Source organism: Hyla sarda, chromosome 5 (genome assembly GCF_029499605.1).
Source record: "Hyla sarda isolate aHylSar1 chromosome 5, aHylSar1.hap1, whole genome shotgun sequence".
NCBI classification, from domain to species: domain Eukaryota; kingdom Metazoa; phylum Chordata; class Amphibia; order Anura; family Hylidae; genus Hyla; species Hyla sarda.
The window spans coordinates 107,659,598-107,684,052 of record NC_079193.1 but is presented as its reverse complement, the minus strand read 5'-3'; the positions used below and the strand labels follow the sequence as shown (position 1 = coordinate 107,684,052).

The window sequence follows — 24,455 nt, the reverse complement described above, 5'->3', positions numbered from 1 at the left end:
TCAGAGATGTCAGTTTTTACTACCTTATCCCTCAAATTAGGTGGTCTGCGGAAGGACATCAGTGGAAAATCACTGAACTCTTCCACTTGTATATGACAGTCGCAAAGTAAGTGCCAATGCTTGCGTATGATGGAGGAGACTGCATGTGAGGACTCGCTGTATGTAGTAATAAAAGGGATACATTTATTTTTGTTGGTATGTTTCTGTTTATCCAATGTTGTCACTTCGTCATCTACTTGTATATCACTAACATGGCTATTTTTCTCACGTCTACATTGTCTGATTCGATTCTTATGTTCCTCTTTTAGTTTAGATGGATACCATCTCTGTCTGAAGTCAATAGTCATTTTGTGTAAAGCTAGTTCTAATTTAGAGTCATTGTCAGTAATTCGTTCCGCCCATAGCATTTGACTAAATGCTAGTGATCTTACTATGGCTCTAGGATGGCCACTGTCAAATCTCAGTAGGGTATTACAGTCGGTTGGCTTGTAATATAAGTCTGTGGTAAGTATATCACCCTCTTTCATAACTGTGACGTCCAGAAAATTAACGCTGGTGTTTGAAGAAGTCATGGTAAAGGTTATGTCAGCCTCCATGTTGTTTAGGTAATGATGAAACAATTCTAGCTCCTGTTGTGTACCAGTCCACAGCATGAAGACGTCGTCTATGTATCGCCACCACTTCAGCACATGGCTGAAGTGGGGCGATACATACACGAATTCCTCCTCCAAATACGCCACAAAAATGTTGGCGTATGTGGGCGCCACGTTACTGCCCATTGCAGTTCCCCTTAACTGCATGTAAAAGACATCATTAAAGAGGAAATAATTGCATTCTAGAACAATCTTAAGTAAAGTGACAATGAAGTCTATCTTTTCTGGCGGGAAATCAGACAAAATTAGTGCATTTTCGACGGCATGTATATCTCTCTCATGGTTAATTGAGGTATATAGGCTGGAGACATCCAAGGTCACTAGAGAGGTCTGTTCAGGGATGACAATATCTCGAATTTTTGACAGAAAATCAGAGGTGTCTTTTATGTAGGATTTAGCATTAATGGCATAAATGCGAAATAATTTATCCAAAAAAATGGAAATATGTGAGGTTATAGACTCTCGCCCGGAGACTATAGGCCTCCCGGGCGGATTTTCTCTGTCTTTGTGCAATTTTGGTAATAAGTAAAGCATGGGAGTAATGGGATATTCAACAATCAAGTATTTTCTGAGATTGTCATCAATCAGACCCTCTTCGTGACCATTGTTAATTGTCTCCAGAATTCGAGAAGCGATAGATACTCTAGGATCTCTATTTAACACTTTGTATACTGCTTCATCATGCAACTGTCTATCTGCTTCCAGCACATATTTGAGCCTGTCCATGACCACTATAGCCCCGCCTTTGTCGGCAGGTTTGATGACAAGGCGGTGGTCATGGACAAGCTCATCAATCGAGTCACATGCCATTAGTACATTTGAGGATTGTGTTAAACATGACTTTAGAGCATTGATGCATAAACAGCATAGTTTAAAGCATCCCAACATGAAACATGATGAGTTGGAAGCACTTGATGAGCTTGTCCATGACCACCGCCTTGTCATCAAACCTGCCGACAAAGGCGGGGCTATAGTGGTCATGGACAGGCTCAAATATGTGCTGGAAGCAGATAGACAGTTGCATGATGAAGCAGTATACAAAGTGTTAAATAGAGATCCTAGAGCATCTATCGCTTCTCGAATTCTGGAGACAATTAACAATGGTCACGAAGAGGGTCTGATTGATGACAATCTCAGAAAATACTTGATTGTTGAATATCCCATTACTCCCATGCTTTACCTATTACCAAAATTGCACAAAGACAGAGAAAATCCGCCCGGGAGGCCTATAGTCTCCGGGCGAGAGTCTATAACCTCACATATTTCCATTTTTTTGGATAAATTATTGCGCATTTATGCCATTAATGCTAAATCCTACATAAAAGACACCTCTGATTTTCTGTCAAAAATTAGTGATATTGTCATCCCTGAACAGACCTCTCTAGTGACCTTGGATGTCTCCAGCCTATATACCTCAATTAACCATGAGAGAGGTATACATGCCGTCGAAAATGCACTAATTTTGTCTGATTTCCCGCCAGAAAAGATAGACTTCATTGTCACTTTACTTAAGATTGTTCTAGAATGCAATTATTTCCTCTTTAATGATGTCTTTTACATGCAGTTAAGGGGAACTGCAATGGGCAGTAACGTGGCGCCCACATACGCCAACATTTTTGTGGCGTATTTGGAGGAGGAATTCGTGTATGTATCGCCCCACAGTGTATCGTGTATGTATTCAGCCATGTGCTGAAGTGGTGGCGATACATAGACGACGTCTTCATGCTGTGGACTGGTACACAACAGGAGCTAGAATTGTTTCATCATTACCTAAACAACATGGAGGCTGACATAACCTTTACCATGACTTCTTCAAACACCAGCGTTAATTTTCTGGACGTGACAGTTACGAAAGAGGGTGATATACTTACCACAGACTTATATTACAAGCCAACCGACTGTAATACCCTACTGAGATTTGACAGTGGCCATCCTAGAGCCATGGTAAGATCACTACCATTTAGTCAAATGCTATGGGCGGAACGAATTACTGACAATGACTCTAAATTAGAACTAGCTTTACACAAAATGACTATTGACTTCAAACAGAGACGGTATCCATCTAAACTAATAGAGGAACATAAGAATTGAATCAGACAATGTAGACGTGAGAAAAATAGCCCTGTTAGTGATATACAAGTAGATGACGAAGTGACAACATTGGATAAACAGAAACATACCAACAAAAATAAACGTATCCCTTTTATTACTACATACAGCGAGTCCTCACATGCAGTCTCCTCCATCATACGCAAGCATTGGCACTTACTTTGCGACTGTCATATACAAGTGGAAGAGTTCAGTGATTTTCCACTGATGTCCTTCCGCAGACCACCTAATTTGAGGGATAAGGTAGTAAAAACTGACATCTCTGAACAGCCTAAGGCACAACAACGTTACCTTACTGTGAAAAGCAAAGGTAGCTTTCCATGTCGCAATTGTGTAAACTGTGAATACATGGTTAAGGGCCCTAGCTTCACTCATCCACATACCAGCTGCAAATATGACATTAATTTCTATTTAAATTGCAATTCAGATCATGTAGTGTACATTCTTTGGTGTCCGTGTCAGAAGTTATATGTGGGAGAGACAAGTCTTGATTGTAAGACTCGTCTCAACCAACATCGGTACACCATCAGAAAAAAGAGACTGGATCTCCCAGTCTCTAAACATTTCTCAGAGGCCAATCATAAAGAACATGATCTCAGATTCATGATTTTAGATCACATTCCACCAATGAAACGTGGTGGGGATCGTGTCACACTTTTGAAAAAACGAGAACTCAAATGGATTTTTACATCGGGATCCATGAAACCAGGGGGTCTCAATGCAGAATTTAAGTCTACGGCAAAGATGTATACTAGGTAGTGCCCTATCTGTAGTCCCTTTGTTTTGTTACATGTACTCTGGATATATTGTATTTCTGTTTGATCCTTATACTTGTTTTTATGTTTTGTTACAGATAACAAACAATTGTACTGCTGCCACCAACAGAGCAACCACCACGTCATATATGCAAAAAGGAGCCTCTTTTTTTATTTCTTTTTTATTTCTCTTTTATTATCTGAATTTCATGGAAACCTGTCTTGCATGCAGGAGTTTTGTCTATCTGTGTCAATCAGGGTTGTCTAATTTGTTCCCCATTTAATCTGCTGAAATATGTGGGTGATATCTGGAGGATGGAGCCAGTCTTTGACCGACATCTATACGTCCAGGATTCGCATGTGACGTCTGGCATGGAGACATGTTGGTCCGATATATGTGAACCCCACATCTGCAGCGATCATGATGAGGAAGAGCCATGCCAGCTCAGTCTGCAAACAAACCCTATTAAGTGAACATGAGACACCCATGACGCTTTTACAAAGAGAAGTACCTGAGATGAAGGTTTGGGCAATTTTTCCCTGAAGCAAGATGGCACAAGTTACTTCTCAACTCCAGCACGCATGCACAAATTCTCTTTTCCTCCATTGGTTACACTCAACACGAGGAAGTCCTTACTCGATTGGTTGACTATGCGCATCTGCGCACTAAGTTAGTACCCACGCTCCGGCAATTATGACACGTGGATTATGGTGCTCTGCTGGGTAAGTGCAATACTGTACTTATCAATGTGAATAAGAAGTAAAGAATTATGGAACACAACGGCATGGTTATGCACACCTAGGAGAAACACAACCTAAACACATGTGGTTATTATGAGATCACTATTGCACTTTAATATGATACGGACATGTTGTCTGTTGGTATAAAATCACATTTGTTTATGTGTATGTACAATTTGTATATATTTATTTATGTACTGTATGTTCATTATTACATTAAGCAATTATGTAATTAACTGCACATATAAGACTGCACAGGGATCTATTCAGTTGAGCTTGAGAACGGCAACAAGAGGTCGCTGAAACGTCGCTTCCTTTGTACACTGGGATAATGCAATAAATTTTTCACCTTTTTTGCACCTAATTTCTGTGTGCTGCTGGTCTCTTGTTTTTCTCTAGTACATGTGAACCTCTCACCAAGGTACACACCCAGCGTGCACCATTGCATGTTTTTTTTCAAATTTGTTGTGCTGCTCTTCTGGAATATATTTATATATATATATATATATATATATATATATATATATATATATATATATATATATATTAGTGATTTAAGTATTAATCATAGACTTTAAATCCATTTTATTTCAATTTTTTTTTCAACCAAATAAAAATTACTACAAAAATGTGTGAGAACGTGGTGGGAGAGTTTTTAAAACTTGTGGAGCAGTTGCCTATCTTAACCAATCAGTTTGCTTATTTTATTTCTCAGAGCCCTTTTTAAAATTAATGAAGCAATCTGATTGGTTGCTATGAGAAACTGGTGAACTTTTCCTCCACAGAGTTTTTGATAAATCTCCACTATGGTGTACACAAAGAGACAATTAGGGAGAGTTATCAAAACCTGTGTAGAGGAAGAGTGATACAGCTGCCCATAGCAACCAATCAGGTAGATTCTTAACTTTATAAAAAGGCATCTGTGAACTGAAATAAATGCTCTGATTGGTTGCTACGAGCAACTGCACCACTTTTCCTTTACACAGGTTTTGATAAATGTCCCATAATATATGGGAAAATGATTTGACCACCCCTCAAGTTAAACTATCTAATACTTAATTTTCTAAAGATAGATGGGGCAGATTAAGATCTATGGGGTTCAGAAAGCACCTTGGTCTGTGGAGTTCAATAAGAGAGTTCTCTGGCTAAACAGTCATCCATTTAATAGTCCTTTGTTGCTCATTTCCTCACCAATCCCTAGAGTTCCTAATTGTCCTGCCCTTATATGCGGGTCTTCATACATGTGGCTCCTTTACCATTGCTGCAGGCTCAGGACGCATGTAATGAGTGGGTGTTGCCATGAGAAGCTGCTCCAGAAGCCTGTAAAGGAAATATATTTCATCTGTCATTGTCCAGGATGAAATGAATAGTGATGTTCTTCTAAAAACAAGAGCCATGCTCTCTTCTGAAATTTGCAATCGTCATAGAAAACAAATATGCATAGGTTTTTGGAATAATAATAATTATTATTTGTATTATATTATTATTATTATTATTATTAATAATAATACTAAAAATATTATTATTAGCATTATTGTTGTAATTATTATTATTATTATTTTCATAATTTTTATTATTATTATATTTACTATTAGTTGTAGTAATGGTAGTAGTTATATTATTATTCATGATTGTTTACAGAATATCTTTCATTTATTTTTCCTTCACTTTTTTCCTTTTATTTGAAACATTTATTGTAAAGGGGATTTTACACAAAGCAGATTTGCTGCAGACTTTTCTGCCACTGCCTTATTACTCTGAAATATTGAATAAAACTGATTTTCAGTCTCAAAGGTTACTGCAACAAATCTGCCACATGAAAACTCTCCTTTAAAGGGTTGTAACCATTTGGGAACAAGAGCTCCCCAGCCCCCAGCCTACTTGTGGCTGTCAGAAGTGGTCAGGAATCTGAAAGCAGCAGTGCTACACTGTTTACTTGACTCCCATTACAATCAAAATATATGCAAATAGCAGAAAACAACCACCTCTGCTATTTTCGGCTGACTGACTACCTTGGACAACCACAACCAGACTGGAATAAGTGGTGGGACCCACACGTAGGGGATAATTATTTTATATACTGTGTATATGCCATATATGTGTCAGATTCAAATACATTTTTCACAATATTTAGTGTGTTGGAACCTGAATAAACTAGAAGTTTCCAGCTTGATATATACTCCTTTATTTTCATAACTACACATTGGCCCTCATTTACTATTGCAAACCCAACATGTTTTGTCGGGTTGTGCTCCAGAAATTCTGTCTGCGCCAGAATTTGTGCCAGAATTGAGAAAACCTGACTAACTCTCCATTTTACTATGTAAACTCAAAAAAGAGGTATGGCCATCGGGGAAAGGGTGCGTGGTCACCAAAAAGGGGTGTGTCCACGATATTTTCACAAAAACCCAACATATTTACTAAGGTTAGGATAACCCGACAGATTAGAGCATGTGTAAAAAAAAAAAAAAGCAAAATGTAGGGAAACCTTAGTTAAGTGTAGGGAATTAAAGTGTAGGGAATTAAAACCCACAAAGAAACCTACACTCTACTCTTAGTAAATCAGGGCCATTGTCTTGCCTATATAGAAATGAATGAAACATGAACGTCTTCTCATTCTACAATATGTATATTTGCTTTTATCCAAATATATTAGCACGACCAATCCTTTACTTTACATTAGATAGAGTGAAATGTTTCTGTAAATTTTCCTTCTGTATGTACAGTCATTATTTTGTTTTCTACAGTGTCACTACTCCATGAAAAAGGCAGCTGCTTTCCTTGGTATCGGCACACACAATGTGTATTTTGTTAAGGCTGATGATCAGTAAGTGGATATGTAATTTAAACTTCCATTTTTTAATTATACAAAGTGCTTTCAATTTACAAAGTGTCATTCATATGCTTTATAAGCACATTCTTGACAGATACTTTCCTCAGAAAGAATGGGAGTTGGATTGTAGTTTACATTTTCAATTATCATTGACTCCTCTGAAAACATTCATCAAAAAGAGATATAGTTTTGTTTTCCAGAAGTTGTATAGGATATTTAAAGCGTAAAAAGAATACATCCTGAACAAAACTAAGGCAGTATAAATCTTCGCTAAACACCTACAAATAAAGTCTAAAGTAGAAAATGTTTAAAGTTAACCTGTACTATTCAAAACTGTTAAGAAAGCAAAGTTTTGGTTGTTCACTAAGCTATAGATAGACATGGTAAATAAAAGGCATGAATGCAACATCAAATAACATCAGACTTCTTTCTATCTATCTATTGATCTATCTATTATCTATCTATTTATCTATCTATCATCTGTCGAGAATTTAGCACACTTAAATAAGTTATCTCACAATATAAAGTACTCCTCTATCCAGAGGCAATAATTGAAAGCTCCATACAGAATGAATGGAGTATGGAGTGGGGCACTTCACCTTTGCTCCTGTAATTGGTGGTGGTTCCAGTGGTCAGACCCCGACAACCAGCTGAGTATCTACCTTTGAATTTTGTAATAAGCCCTTTAAATAATACATGCAGTGTTGATGTATATTTATATGTAAACTAAATTATGTTTTTCGAAAAAGACTACATATATTTTGAAAATCCCATCAAAATCATCAGAGACTTTAATGGGGACCTGTTACATAGAAAATGCAGTCCAGTCTTCAGGCATCATGTTATCGAGCAGGAATAGCTGAGAACATTTATGTATAGTTTTGTGGAGAAAGTTCCAGTTTAACATATCATTTTTTATGGAAAATTCAGCTTATTCTGGGATAAGTAGTCACAAGGGTGGTCCTTTCCCAATATTGACAACTATATAGAAAGAGCTGTCAATCGCTAAGCAGCACCGCCTACAATAAGCAGAGATTATATTGAATAACTGACGATTTATCTTGCAACATTTTCCACACAACTATGTAAATCTCCTCAGCTCCTCCTGCTCTATAACCTGATACCTGCAGATTACACTGCATTTTCAACATGACAACTTCCCTTAATACATATACAGTGGGGCAAAAAAGTATTTAGTCCACCACCAATTTTGCAAGTTCTCCCACTTAAAAAGATGAGAGGCCTGGAATTTTCATCATAGGTATACCTCAACTATGAGAGATAGAAATGATCGACGCTACAGTGATTCGATTCGTCACAAACTTCTCGGCTCAGCAGTTGCTGCTTTAGCCTGCATAAATTAGTTTAGCTTTCAGGTGCTCCGGTGGGCTGAAAAAGGTGGATACAGTCCTAGGAGAAAGTCTCCTAGGACTGTATCCACCTTTTCCAGCCCACCAGAGCACCTGAAAGCTGAACTAATTTATGCAGGCTAAAGTCAGCAACTTCCGAGCTGAGAGGTTTGTGACGAATATAATCACTGTAACTTCGCTCATCTCTAATGAGAGGCATAATGAGAAAAAAAAAATCCATAAAATCACTGTCTGATTTTTAAAGAATTTATTTGCAAATTATTGTGGAAAATAAGTATTTGGTCAATAGTTCATCTCAATACTTTGTTATATACCCTTTGTTGGCAATGACAGAGGTCAAAAGTTTTCTGTAAGTCTTTACATGGTTTTCACACACTGTTGCTGGTATTTTGGCCCATTCCTCCAAGCAGATTTGCTCTAGATCAGTGATATTTTGGGGCTGTCGCTGGGCAACATGGACTTTCGATTCCCTCCAAAGGTTTTCTATGGGATTGAGATCTGTAGACTGGCTAAGCCACTCCAGGACCTTGAAATGCTTCTTACGAAGCCACTCCTTCATTGCCCCGGCGATGTGTTTGGGATCATCGTCATGCTGAAAGACCCAACCATGTTTCATCTTAAATGCCCTTGCTGATGGAAGGAGGTTTTTACTCAAAATCTCATGATACATGGCCCCATTCATTCTTTCCTTTACACTGATCAGTCATTCTGGTCCCTTTGCAGAAAAACACCACCATGCTTCACAGTAGGTATGGTGTTCTTTGGATGCAACTCAGCATTCTTTCTCCTCCAAACACGACGAGTTTAGATTTTACCAAAAAATTCTACTTTGGTTTCATCTGACCATATGACATTCTCCTAATCCTTTTCTGGATCATCCAAATGCTCTCTAGCAAACTTCAGATGGGCCCAAACGTTTGGTCTCGTCATTCACTAGATCCCCCCGTGTGGTTCTGGGATTTTTGCTCACCATTTTTGTGGTCATTTTGACACCACAGGGTGAGATCTTGCGTGGAGCCCCAGATCGAAGGAGATTATCAGTGGTCTCATATGTCTTCCATTTTCTAACAATTGATCCCACAGTTGATTTCTTCACACCAAGCTGCTTGCTTATTGCAGATTCAGTCTTCCCAGCCTGGTGCAGGTCTACAATTTTGTTTCTGGTGTCCTTCGACAGCACTTTGGTCTTGGCCATAGTGGAGTTTGGAGTGTGACCATTTGAGGTTGTGGAAAGGTGTCTTTTATACTGATAACAAGTTCAAACAGGTGGCATTAATACAGGTAACGAGTGGAGGACAGAGGAGACTCTTAAAGAAGAAGTTACAGGTCTATGTGAGCCAGAAATCTTGCTTGTTTATAGGTGACCAAATACTTATTTTCCACCATAATTTGCAAATAAATTCTTTAAAAATCAGACAATGTGATTTTGTGGATTTTTTTTTTCTTCTCATTATGTCTCACATAGTTGTGGTATACCTATGATGAACATTACAGGCCTCTCATCTTTTTAAGGGGGAGAACTTGCACAATTGGGCTAACTAAATACTTTTTGCCCCACTGTATGTCCATCTACTTAAAATTGCATTCCATTGGTGTCCATTGTTGCAGAACTGGGAACAAGAAGTGCAGCCATATAGGTTGTCACCCCTTAGCTAACTTCTCTGAAATTGGCGGTAGAAATTAAATTTTATATATCCATAAAATATTACAGTTCATAATTTTATTTCTGATGACCATGGTTATTTTACTAGGCATTGTATGGAATTGTGAGTTCCACAGGTAATTTCTAAGAGTAGTTACTGCCATGTAGTTGACATAATACTGCTATGTTGTAAATTATATCAATGTACTTTCATATAGTGTGTTACGTGTGCATATTATACTACTATTATACATATAATGCTCTGTGTATAGATTTGCAGTACTAGACCTGTCTCGGTGCCAGCATTTAGTAAGGGTCTTGTCCGGCACACGAGAAGAATGTACACTCATAAACTAACTGGGAACAAAGTAATTAATAGTGTGATTTAAAATTTAAAATACATACACACAATAAATAACCGGTACAATACTGCCTAAAATGTCATTTCTACCATATGAATTTGCTGCAACACTTAGTAACGGTTAAGTCTTTTGTATGCAACAAAATGAAAGTACAGTACAATGGGTTCTCTAGAATGGACAATCCTTACTTGGTAAAAGGGCCTCTTGACAATAAACTAATTGAACATTATTTGTAACCAGTCTTTACTTCCTGAAAGAGAATATAAAATGGGTTTTCAAGACTAGACTACCATTTAAGAAAGTTCTTAACTTACAACCAGGGGCGTTGCTAGGTCTCCAAAAGACCTGGGGCTAGAGCCCTTAGCACAGCCACGCCCCTAACCACGCCCCCAAACTCGCCTCTATTCTCCCACTACTATACACAACACCCCACACAAATGCTACTAACATTCCATTTATGGTTTAAGATAGAGCTTTCCATAGAGCAGTGCCTTTCCATAGAGCAGTGATGTCCAAACTGTAGCCCTTCAGATGTTGCAAAACTACATCTCTCAGCATGCTCCAACAGATTTTTGCTGTCTGGGAATGCTGGGAGTTGTAGTTTTGCAACACCTGGGGGCACCCTGGTTGTGGAACGCTGCCTTCCAAGCCTTCCAAGGGAATGTACCTCAAGCTGTGACAAAACTACAACTCTCAGCATGCTTAAACAGCCTTTGGCTGTCTGGGCTTGCTGGGAGTTGTAGTTTTGCTACACCTGGAGGCACCCTGGTTGTAGAACACTGCCTTGGAAGGTATCTAAGGTAGCTATTCTCAACCATTGTTCTACAACCAGGGTGTTTCCAGGTGTTGCAAAACTACAACTCCCAGCATGCCCAGACAACCAAAATCTGTTTGAAGATGTTGAGAGGATGTTGAGAGTTGCGTTGGAGCATGCTGAGAGTTGTAGTTTTGCAACAGCTTAAGGTACATTCGTTGGGAAACGCTGCCTTACAAGGCAATGTACCTCAAACTGTTCAAAACTACAACTCTCAGCATGCTCAAACAGATTTTGGCTGTCTGGGAGTTGTAGTTTTGCCGGCCCTCCCTGCTAGATCTCCCATGAGCCACCGCGCTTCTTTTAAAGCTGCTGTGGTTAATTTTTAAAAAAATTATCCAGCCAGAAATTAGACACGGGGCTATTGGAGGGACACCGATAGCCCCCCCCCCCCCCCCCCCAACAAAGCCTCTGATTACAACTATATTCAGAAAAATATGATTTATAGCTCAGCACCTAAAAACATTGAATGTGTGGATAGATAAGAACCATTTGGTCCATTTCTTCTGCCCGATAATCTAAATACTATCAATAGTCCCTGGTCCTATCTTATATAAAGGGTAGCCTATCCCAAGCATGCTTAAACTCCTTTACTGTATTTGCAGCGAGCACTTCTGCAGGAAGGCTATTCCATGCATCCACTACTCTCTCAGTAAAGTAATACTTCCTGATATTACTGCAGGAACCTTTGTTCCTCTAATTTTAAACTATGTCCTCTTGTGGTAGTTTTTCTTCTTTTAAATATACTTTCCCCCTTTACCATGTTGATTCCCAGGTATTTAAAACTTTCTAGCTTTGTAGCATCAGTCAAGCTTTGCAGCGTCATTCTAGCTTTGAGCTGATACAACTGGATGTGAAGAGCTAGGCCAGTATCATGGGTAAGAAAGCTATGGCCACAGAGATTCAAATCAGAATTGAGCAAATCTCCGAAGATGTGTTTCAAGTCTAATATGCTGAATCCGAGCTTCAGATTCTTAATGGATTCCGGTCCCGGCCCAGTGATTGTGGTTAATGCAAGCTGCAATGCATACAACATTACTGCTTACTTTTGGGTGGCTCAGTGAACGAGGACAAAATAACCTGAAATACAGAAACACAGATACAGAAAAAGTTTGGATTCTAACAAATCAAATTTTTTGGTGAAATTCAGATTTACTCAGCTAAATGCTAAATTGATTTGCTCATTTCTAGTTCTGACCTGTGAGACTCTTGTTTAGACCATGAAGAACATGATTTCCATCAGTGACAGAGAGGGTAGTGGACACCTACCAGTGTGAAGTGAGGCAGCCATTCAGACTGCTAGAAGTCAGAGGGTTCCCTGGAATGGAGACAGACAAGGATGACAAGTACAAGTATGTTGCCCCAGACAGTACCTTTGAAGGAGCGCTGAGGCAGTTCAGAGACTGAATAGTATTAAGCTAAAAGTGAGACATTATGTGTTTAAACAAATTCTTCCTATATCATGTATCACAAAATGTATAATATTACAAATTAATAGGTGAGTATGAAAATATGGCTTTAAAAAAACAGTGCCTAAACTTACCTATAATGCACGCAAGACACACTTTCCACTACAAGAGTACTAATCATGTCACATCTTAATATATAGGTGTAGGTGCTTATTAAGACAACAAACCATGTAACCTATCTTATGGGGACAATATTTTGGTCTCCAATTAGGAGTGTGGAGGGGTCACCCACATCAGTTACCTACTTTGTACACTTAGTACTGCACACTTAGTACTGATAACAGTTAGTAGCAGTATCTTGGTGCTTATCACCTGGTTCATTTACTCCACATACATAGGTAGCTCTCTTACACGTAAGGTACCGTATATACTCGAGTATAAGCCGAGTTTTTCAGCACGATTTTTCGTGCTGAAAACTCCCCCCTCGGCTTATACTCGAGTGAACTCTCCACCCGCAGTGGTCTTCAACCTGCGGACCTCCAGAGGTTTCAAAACTACAACTCCCAGCAAGCCCGGGCAGCCATCGGCTGTCCGGGCTTGCTGGGAGTTGTAGTTTTGAAACCTCTGGAGGTCCACAGGTTGAAGACCACTGCGGCCTTCGACATCATCCAGCCCCCTCTCACCCCCTTTAGTTCTGTACAGTACTCGCCTCCGCTCGGCGCTTGTCCGGTGCTGCAGGACTGTCCGGTGAGGAGGTCATCCGGTGGGATAGTGGTTCCGGGCTGCCATCTTCACCGGGGAGGCCTCTTCTAAGCGCTTCGGGTCCGGCCCCAGAACAGTCACGTTGCCTTGATGACGACGCAGAGGTACGTTCATTACCAACGTCCTTCTGCGTCATCGTCAAGGCAACGCCTCTTTTCTGGGCCCGAAGCGCGGAGAAGAGGCACCCACGGTGAAGATAGCAGCCCGGAACCACTATCCCACCGGACAGTCCTGCAGCACCGGACCAGCGCCGAGCGGAGGAGAGTACTGTACAGAACTAAAGGGGGTGAAAGGGGGCTGGATGATGTCGAAGGCCGCAGTGGTCTTCAACCTGCGGACCTCCAGAGGTTTCAAAACTACAACTCCCAGCAAGCCCGGACAGCCGATGGCTGCCCGGGCTTGCTGGGAGTTGTAGTTTTGAAACCTCTGGAGGTCCGCAGGTTGAAGACCACTGAGGGCGGATAGTTCACAAGAGGATGATGACAAGAGGATGATGACAAGGGGATGATGAAGGGGGGGTGTGGGATGATGACAATGGGATGATGACAGGTGATGATGAAGGGGGGGTGTGGGATGAAGACAAGGGCATGATGAAGGGGGGTGGGGATGATGACAAGGGGATGATGAAGGGGGGTGGGGATGATGACAAGGGGATGATGACAAGGGCATGATGAAGGGGGGGTGTGGGATGATGAAGGGGGGTGGGGATGATGACAAGGGGATGATGACAGGGTGATGATGATGAGGGTCTGGATGATGACAGGGTGATAATGATGAGGATGTTAATGACGGGGGTCTGGATGATGACAGGGGGGAATGATGTATTTCCCACCCTAGGATTATACTCGAGTCAATAACTTTTCCTGGGATTTTGGGGTGAAATTAGGGGCCTCGGCTTATATTCGGGTCGGCTTATACTCGAGTATATACGGTATATTGTGAGATGGACATGTATTGACAGGGATTGTATTCATGTATATTTCCACTGCTCATGACACTGTTGTGCATCACAGCTGCAGGCAGCCACTTGTGCAATATAATCCACCTCTGGATTATTAACATGCAAGAAGTGTCTATGAAACTGCTAGTTAAGATACACCTGTCCCATTCCGACATGTTTTACCGCATACATTGTGGCTTTTTCAAGACAACTGATATTATTTAGTTACATACTGTGCTCTATATACACATTTAATAATATACTGTGTCCCCATATACTGTAAACATTTAGTATTGTACTTTGCCCCTATAAAGGAATTTTATTGCATATGGCAACCACAAGAATCCCCTTAGGTAGACAGGGACCACGTTATAATGCAATTTACCAAAAACCAGGGTACAAGATCCCTTAAACTCCCTTAAAATTTAACTTTTATTATGTAAACTATTAAAATCATATAAAGTGACATAAGGTTAAAACTCAATGTCACAGTACCAGGAATAACCATAAATAGGTGATAAACCCCTTGATTAGTAGTGTATAGGGAACTGCAGATTCCCTTATTGCTGGAACACTGTGATACAACTTAAAACCACTGAAATTTGTCCCCTCTACTAGTTTTGGTGCCTTAGCACCGTCCTCAGGAGAATATGTGGGCAAACACCTCTCCACGTGGGCCTGGCAACCTTATATGAGTTAGGTATGGGGCTGTCATCATTTTGTGTCAGATCAACTACCAATCCAAAATCCATTTAGTAAGGGGCCAATTACACACCTAATTCAGATTCACCTATCGGGAAATCACCAATAGATTCTCTCCCTATTACCTGTCAGCCTCTTACCTCATTGCTGACAATATCCTCCTGCGCTGCTGTTCCGTGTGCTCTCCGATCATGTTAAACTGCCACATGGTCGGGCCATGATTACTTTAGTATCAGACAGTGCAGAGACTTGTACTGCGCTTGCGCTTGATCTTTTAAGCTCATCCATGCGTGGAATTGCTACTGCGCTTGCGCTCACACAAGAACTAGGAACCTGATCAATTCACCTGCATCCTCTTCAGCCTAACACTTCATTTAAGTAATAGATATTATGACAATGCTGCTTATATTTAGATATAGCCTATAAATTCATTATCTACGTACTGGAATACATAGTTCCACATATATGCCACTATGTTATTTGAGCTTGCATTAAAAATCAATTGGATATACTATGTATAATAGGTACACATATAATATAATAGGTATACAGGTAATAGGGAGAGAATCTATTGGTGATTTCCCGATAGGTGAATCTCAACTAGGGGTGTGATTGGCCCCTTACTAAAAGGATTGTGGATTGGTAGTTGATCTGACACAAAATGATCACAGTCCCGTACCTAACTCATATAAGGTTGGGAGGCCCGCGTGGAGAGGTGTTAGCCCACATATCCTCCTGAGTACGGTGCTAAGGCACCAAAACTATTAGAGGGGGGGGGGGCAAATTTAAGTGGTTTTAAGTTGTATCACAGTGTTCCATTAATAAAGGAATCTGCAGTTCCTTATAAACTACTAATCAAGGGGTTTATCACATATTTATGGTTAGTCCTGGTACTGTGACATTGAGCTTTTTCACCTTATGTCACTTTATATGTTTTTACTAGTTTACATAATAAAAGTTACATTTTAAGGGAGTTTTCCCATAAGGGATCTTGTGCCTGGGCCTAGTGCCCTGGGTTTTGGTAAATTGAATTTTATTACATATGGGTCCCAATTGTACATAAGATACTTACCTCACCAGTGTCCATGCCTGCGCTGTACTCACCAGATTGACAATCTGGTTTAGCTAGTAGCCCCATACACTACTGGCCACAGATAATTCAATTGTCAATGCATCCTAAGGATGCACTTGCAACTGAACACAGGCAGAAATCCTTGCAGGATCTGTCAGGGACAGACACTGTGGCCTACTAGTCTGGGCAAGGCAGCACAAAAAATGAAAAATTCTTAGGTGGCAAAATCCTGCCCTTGGTAAAGTGCTGCCTTGGACCAATGGATCCAGCGGGCCCCATTGTAGGGCTTGTTATGCATCTGAGTGAACACCACAAAGCACTGTGAATCTGTATATACATTTAATGAAGCCACCAAGATTAAATTTGAATAAAGCGCTCCTTATTACACCGAGTTTACCTCAATGCCACTACACATATTAGACACTTAGTACAACGGTCTGGAATGGAATTAGAAAGTGCATTGTTGAGGATATTCTGTGTTTTATTGAAGTTGGTAGTAATTCCCTTTTCCAATTTGATAAATAAAATGGGTTCTTGTTCGTTGTTAGTAATGAGTTTATATAGAAGAGATATGGCATGGCCTAGGGAAAAATGCTTTTTAATATGTTTTTAAGAAATTGCGATTGTCGTTTACTTGTAATTCTGTTAAAGTCTGTCTTCCAACTTCAGTATGACCTTATATTCAAGGTCAGCCAGCTTTATGTTTTGTGTTAGTAGGCTACATTTTTGTAAATGTATGTTTTATTGTATTTGGTCTGCCAGATCTTATATTACACACCAAAGCATAAATAAACTGTCATTTATTATTATGTAACTACTTAGTATCCCAATCAATCCATACCTGCCACAAAAATATGCACAATAATAATTAATGTGAGGGTGACATGTGGTCCTTGAACAAAATTATAAAAACATACACACCCCGAAAGCATCCTCTCCTCCACTGAGCGCAACTTCATCTTAGGCTTGTGACTATTTGACAACACATAGGTTATTTTTGCTCCTTCAAATATGTTATGCAAGAACCCAGAAAAAGGTAAAAAAAAATATGCATACATACATTTAACGAGCAAGTGCAGCAGATTGTGATTAAGTCAGAAAAACATGGATACCCCAATTGAAAAAAACAAGTCATGTTGCAGCCAATCTTTTTCTTGTTAAGGTCTAACCATGTCACCACATCATGTGGAAAAATGCAGCTGCAGATTACAAGGGAGATACAGACAACTCATAATTTCTATCCTGACTGTACAGGAGGAGTCAAGACCAGTCAGAATCAGATCCCAAGAAACAGTCACAGGTCAGAATACACAGAATATCAGGATCAGGACAGCACATTTTTACTAGGAATGCAATAATGGCATGAATGCAAAGAAGTTACTGTCATGACTGATTGGGGGACAGGGAGAGTGAGCCCTAAGCTGTCCCTTATAACACTCTCCCTGCCTATTTGCCCATCAGCCCTAAACGGCAGATCGACAACCACAGTGCCAATCCCTTCCTACGCTAAAGTGCAGTGGGAATAAAACAAATAATAATATACATAGTCGGTCAAAGGCCAGAAACATTAAGGGAAAACTACCATACAACCAGATATACCAGACAGAATATAAACATACAAACAGGGCAGAATTTAGTGTACTAGCAAACAGTTCAGAAACCGGAATCCAGATACAGGGCAGACATGAACAAATGAACAAGACAAGGTATGGAATAAGTATACAGCATAAACCAGACTATGCTGGGGATGGACAGAAGACCTGAATGTTAAACACTAAACTGGAACATAGAACACTGTTCACACTGGGACACAAAACAGAAACACACTGGACACCCCACTCCACAAATGGAGTAGACAGCAATAATAACTCCAAATAGACTTCTAGCCAACGGGCACACTCCAGTGTGTGATCAGGATACTGGCCTAGAAGGAAACAGAAATATAATACACGGAACACTGACATAAATGGATACTAGTTCAGAGGACACAGATCAGAGGACACTATAGATCAATGGTAAAGCACAGAGGAAACACTATATCAGTGATCATGAACTCTATGATTAGTGCATTTACTATCAACTCTAAAGATTAGCAATCATGAACTCTATAAAAATGGATGTAAGAAAACCAGGACACTAGACAGGATATTTTTCAAGATACAAGACAGGATATATTCAAAACCAAACTCCATAATGTGGCTAGGCACAGGTCAGGATTCTCACAGTGTGAACACGGAATAAGAAGCAAGGCTAAAGCAGAACAGACATACAATAATCCTATAAAACCAACAAATGTTCTACTAACTAAAATCTATAATAAACAGGATTATTAACCATGGTTAAAACTCAGATAATATCACAAGATTAATACAAGGTGAATGATAAAACAGACATGGCCAAAATTGCACAATAGCTAAGGTGCATAATAAAACATAGTCAAAGTAGTTTAATCACCAGCCACCAGAGTGCAGCAGAGCTAGGGTTTTACAGCCAAACCTGAGCTGCAATACGATGAGAACCTTAACTCTTCCAAGGCTGGGAATAATTAAAACAAGAACTGCTCAGACATAAAAACCAATGTCTGACCCCAAGACATAAAAACACCAAAAACACATAATCGGACATTACAGTTACAGATATCAGGGAAACATAGCGGCAGGTATATAGCATACAGACTATAGCCCAAGAACCAAAATAAAATTAAATGGCAGATATAAGAACATGAACAAGACAGGATACTCGGCAATACATAACAGCGAGAATAACCAGAAATACAAAGGGTGGACAGGCCAACTGAAGTCAGACACTATTTAGAACAAGGATATGCAAATACTGAATAACAAGAACAGATGAAAAAATACACAAAGATCAACAGGAACCAAACTGACCATAGGAGGAACATGATTAACTACAAAACCAAACTTCAAACATGGAGGAATACAAAATGGCATTACCGATCTGTACATGGGTCAAGTTGCAGGATAACACAGAAATGTGACCACAAGCCAAAATACAAGAAATAAGACACTAATACAAAATAAGACAGTATAAAACCAACCAGTACAGACAAATAACTAGAGAAACAGAACAAGGTAAAAGGTAAACAGGACCAAACTAAGAAGCCATGGCTATACAAAATACATGTGTGCACAAAGACAAGAGTGCAAGGTATAGCCAAAGGGACGTAAAATCAGCAGCACTAAAGAGAGGATAAGGAGGCCTGAAATAACCCCTTCTGGCTGCCTATTGGTATTAGATTGTAACTCTTACCTGACCAGGGAGCAACATGCACAGCCTAATCACATGCGCTCATTACAGATACCGGAGATACTGGCAACCGGAGCTTGTAAGAGACCGGATTTATTCCCTTTAGAACCTTGATTGGTCCCAAAAACGGAGGAGCAAATTTATAATTTGGAACCCTCATCCAGATGTTTCTCCTGGATTGAACTGAGAACAGAGTCTACAGTTGCCAACTGTGTTATTCTTCATAAGGGCCACTGTCAGTTGAAGAGAGGATTTAGTCTGCTGCAAGATGTGTAAAAAGTCCCTGAAAGAGGAATTTACTGTGGTAACTTCTCTCGATACAAGAACAGGATGGTGCAGGTGTTGACTGTATATGACGTAGAAGAGAGAGGCTTCAGTAGACTCCCTGAAATGGTTATTTTAATAGAACACAGCCCAAGCAAGAAGTTGCACCCAGTCATCATGTTGAGCAGAAGCAAAGTGATAATAAATTACTGTCTGGGTTGCCATTTGTACAGGGCCATTGGTCTGGGATGGTAGCCAGATGAAAAGTCCAATTTGATCTCCAGTAGCAATCAGAGGGTTTTTCAAAATTCAGAAGTGAATTGAACAACCTGGTCCAAGCTTTATGGAGGGGTAAACTATGCAAATTGTAAATGTGCTCCACAAACAGCTAGGCAAGACATTTGACAGAAGGTAGCCCTGCCACAAGAACAAAATGGGCCATTTTAGAGAATCCATCTACAATCTTCCAAACGACTCTGTAGCCAGCTGAGGCAGAAAGACTGGTGATGAAATTTATTGCAATATGTTGCCAAGGAGTATTGGCTCTAATATACAAGGCATCTACCTCCAGAAAAAAAAAAATTGTGATACAAAACAGAAGAGAGAGACTTATTTATATCTGGGAGAGTGGCCAGAAAGAAACCTCTCCTCAGTAACATGTGAGTTTGGATGAAATGGATTTTTGCATTAAAGGGGTTATCCAAAAATAGAAAAACACAGCTAATTTCTTTCAAAAACAGCTCCACGTCTGTCTCCAGGTTTGGTATGGATTTACAATTTGGCTCTATTCACTTCAATGGAACTGAGCTGCAGAACCACACCCAACCTGGAGATAGAAAAGGAGAAGGTTTTTGAAAGAAAGTACCTCTGTTTTTCTATTCCTGGATAACCCATTTAACTGAATGCTACTCGGCTGTCAAACACAGGGTATTTCTTCCTGTGTCATCTGTGATTTGTTGCATTTGATCATGGTTCTTGAGGGGTGGTCCACAGTGCTGTTGTATCCTTCTTCCAGTTTGAGACTTGTTTCTGTTAAGAAACTAGATCCACAGCGAGTAGAAAGATAACTGAGAATGCTGACAGTTTCGATTGGATATGTAAAGTAGTTTTTATTGTCAACGCTCCTATAACTTCAAGTAGAGAGTAGTGAAGTCCTGAACTAACTCCAGCCACTGCTTTGGTTTATTTTTGCTTTGGTTTTGCTTATGTGTGACATATTTATCATACTATCGCGTGGTGGTGGTGGGGGGGGGGGTCTGATAAGTTTGGCACACGCTAGCAAATAAACAATAAATCAGTTCAGAACACCTTATCTGCATTTTTTTTTGCACAAAATGTTGCAGGTGCGACTTTTTAAAAGTGCTCTCCAAAAGCAGTCTTGTTGGTCTGGGCTGGTGTAGATTTGCGGTGTTTTTGGAGGGTCTTTTTGTCCTACATTCGTACTTGATAAATCTGTTACCACTTCAAAGTGAAAACTAACATTGACTATTGCAAAATCATTGGTAGCTTTTCGCTTACAGCCAAAAGTCACAAAAAAAGTGCTTTGGCGCACTGCAACATCTAATACCAAATATATGCAAAAAAGGCTCTAAAGACAATGAGAAATGTTCCCCTTGTATATACGGAGTCTGTATGGCAGTGCACAGAGACTTTAAAGTAATTCCGGCACCAGTATCTGACTACAGCTATACTATCCACATTAAGTATGTTGAATACACACATCACTCTTGTATTCATATATGGGAGCGTTGCCCATGGGAACAATCAGATTTTATTTTATTTTTTCAAAGCAGGCTAAGAATAGAAGCACTGATCATTTCCACATCTCTTCTCTGCATCTGTTACGTAGTTCTCTTTTGTTGCTAGAATATTGCATGAGTAAACCAATTTGTAGACATATTTCAGATACATATCTCTGACTGCCAGACATATAAAGGAGAGCATTATGATGATTCATTAATAGTACATTAATGGGTATGGGTGTATGGGTGTGCATATGGGCCAGACAAATTATTTTCCTCAGTGTTTTACAGACTTTGCCATCAATAAAATATATTTTTATATGAATGTATATAAACCTATGACTATCCCTACGATTCACTAAACAGATATTATTTTAATTCCACCTTGAAGAATTATTTTATTATATTGAAAAATGATTATATTTGTGGATTTAAATTATTCCTTGACATCTTTTTTTCTTTACTTTGTTTTACTGTAGTAGAATCATTTTACCTTTTAAACTGTTGTTAGTTCTTTATTTATTCTTAATAATCTTTTGTTTTTGTTTTTATTTAGAGGGAAAATGATACCAGAAGACCTGGATAAAAAAGTGCTTCAAGCTAAAGAAGAAGTAAGTTGAAAAAGTCAACTGATTTGCAAATCTAACAAAAGAGTTTACAACTGGTAATAACTGCAAGATAATAGCAATAACAGCCCTTTCCACCAAAGATTAGCAGTTTAATAGGCAAGCATTAGTTATTGCATGCAGGCAGGGGTTTTGTTCATATAAAGCTGGCCATACACTTTCAAATGTTATTTCTAGAGATGAGCAAATTTTTGAAAAATTCAATTTGGCCAATTTGCCAAATTTCCCCCAAAAATGTGTTTTGTTCCGAATTTATGTGCAGCGAATCACTATTAAAAATGGCTATTTCTGTCCTACAGAGAGCCTCAATAGGAGTGTAGAACACTTTGCCTTGTCCTAACATGCATAGGAAGTGTGCTGTGTTAGTGAAATAATACTGTTATTCAGTATGACATGCAGATTACAGGCATCACTATTAGAATTACTGCCGCAGAGCATCTGGATGTGGCAGCAGGGAGACCATACTGCGTCAAAATTGAAGAGAATAAATAGTTTTTTTATGTGATTTTTATTTAACCCCTTAAGAACTGAGTGTTTTTCCACTTTCGTTTTTTTCCTCCTTTCCTTTTAAAAATCATAACCCTTTCAATTTTGCATCTAAAAATCCATATCATGGCTTATTTTTTGCACCACCAATTCTACTTTGTAATGACATCAGTCATTTTACCCAAAAATCTATGGCGAAAAGGAAAAAAAAAATCATTGTGCGACAAAATTGAAGAAAAAACACAATTTTGTAAATTTTGACGGCTTCCATTTCTACGCAGTAAATTTTTTGGTAAAGATGAAACCATGCGATTAAAATGATACCCTACTTATATAGGTTTGTCTTTGTCGTACTTCTGGAAAAAATCATAACTACATGCAGGAAAATGTACACGTTTAAAATTGTGATCTTCTGACCCCTATAACTTTTTATTTTTCTGTGTACCGGGCATTATGAGGGCTCATTTTTTTGCAACATGATCTATAGTTTGTAGCAGTACCTATATTTGCATTGATTGGACTTTTTGATCTCTTTTTGTTCATTTTTTCATAATACAAAAAGTGACCAAAAATACTCTACTTTGGATTTTGAATTTTTTTGCGTGTAAGTCATTGAACGTGCAGTGTAATTAATGGTATATTTATATCATATGGACATTTCTGCACGCAGCGATACCACATATGTTTATTTTTATTTTTATTTACACAGTTTTTTTTAAATGGGAAAAGGGGGGGTGATTCAAACTTTTATTAGGGAAGGGGTTAAATGATCTCTATTAATTTGTTTTTGCAATGTTATAGCCCCCATAGGGGGCTATAACACTGCACACACTGATCTTTTACATTGATCTTTGTTATCCCAAAGGATAACATAGATCAATGATTCTGCCGCATGACTGCTCTTGTCTGGATCTCAGGCACTAAGCAGTCATTCAGCGATCGGACACCAGGAAGTAGGTAAGGGCACCCTCCTCGCGTCCTACAGCTGTTCGGGGTCCCGAACAGCCCCCTGAGCTAACCGGCAGCAGTTTAGTTTCATTTTAGACACAGCAATCAACTTTGAATGCCGCGTCTAAAGGGTTAATAGCACGCGGCACTGCGATCAGCCACGGGTCCAGGCCGTGGTTAGAGGCTAGGCCCGAGCCGCTTTGACGCTGGGCCACGCTGTAGCCCCACTTTATAAAAAGTGAGCGGACTCAAGGAGGTAATTTAAGGAGTTAAAGGGGTACTCTCGTGGAAAGCTTTTTTTTTTAAATCAACTGGTGGCAGAAAGTTAAACAGATTTGTAAATCACTTCTATTAAAAAATCTTAATCCTTCCAGTACTTTTTAGGGGCTGTGTACTAAAGAGAAATCCAAAAAAGAAATGCATTTCCTCTGATGTCATGACCACAGTGCTCTCTGCTGACCTCTGCTGTCCATTTTAGGAACTGTCCAGAGCAGCATATGTTTGCTATGGGGATTTTCTCCTGCTCTTGACAGTTCCTAAAATGGAAAGCAGAGGTCAGCAGAGAGCACTGTGGTCATGACATCAGAGGAAATGAATTTCTTTTTTGAATTTCTCTTTACAAATCTGTTTAACTTTCTGGCACCAGTTGATAAAAAAAAAAAAAAAAAAAAAGTTTTCCACGGGAGTACCCCTTTAATTTAATTTGAATTTATTTACATTTTTTAAGTACCCATTCTGGTGAGCATCGAGCTGGGGTTCCGCCATGAGGTGTGCTACCACCTTTTCCAGCCCCTGCCTCTCAGCACCCCCTCCCCCCCCCCCCGTCTTACTCTTTGTGGAACTGCAAATGTTTCATTTAATTAGTTATGATTAATTTTTATCGCTTCAACCTGCGTAATTGGATTCTTGTGGTAATTCCACAGCTATCATATGTGGTTAATTTTTATCGCTTCAACCT

General features: G+C 39.4%; 1 protein-coding gene across 2 annotated transcripts in view; it reads left to right on the top strand.

Annotated features, from left to right (window-relative positions):
* GADL1 (glutamate decarboxylase like 1) overlaps positions 1-24,455 on the top strand; it is a 384,680-nt gene that overhangs the window by 151,803 nt on the left and 208,422 nt on the right. For both annotated transcript variants that reach the window (XM_056520082.1, XM_056520083.1), the window contains exons 7-8: positions 7,006-7,085; positions 21,994-22,048. In XM_056520082.1, the coding sequence (XP_056376057.1) occupies positions 7,006-7,085; positions 21,994-22,048 (135 nt within the window). The remainder of the gene's footprint in view (positions 1-7,005; positions 7,086-21,993; positions 22,049-24,455) is intronic.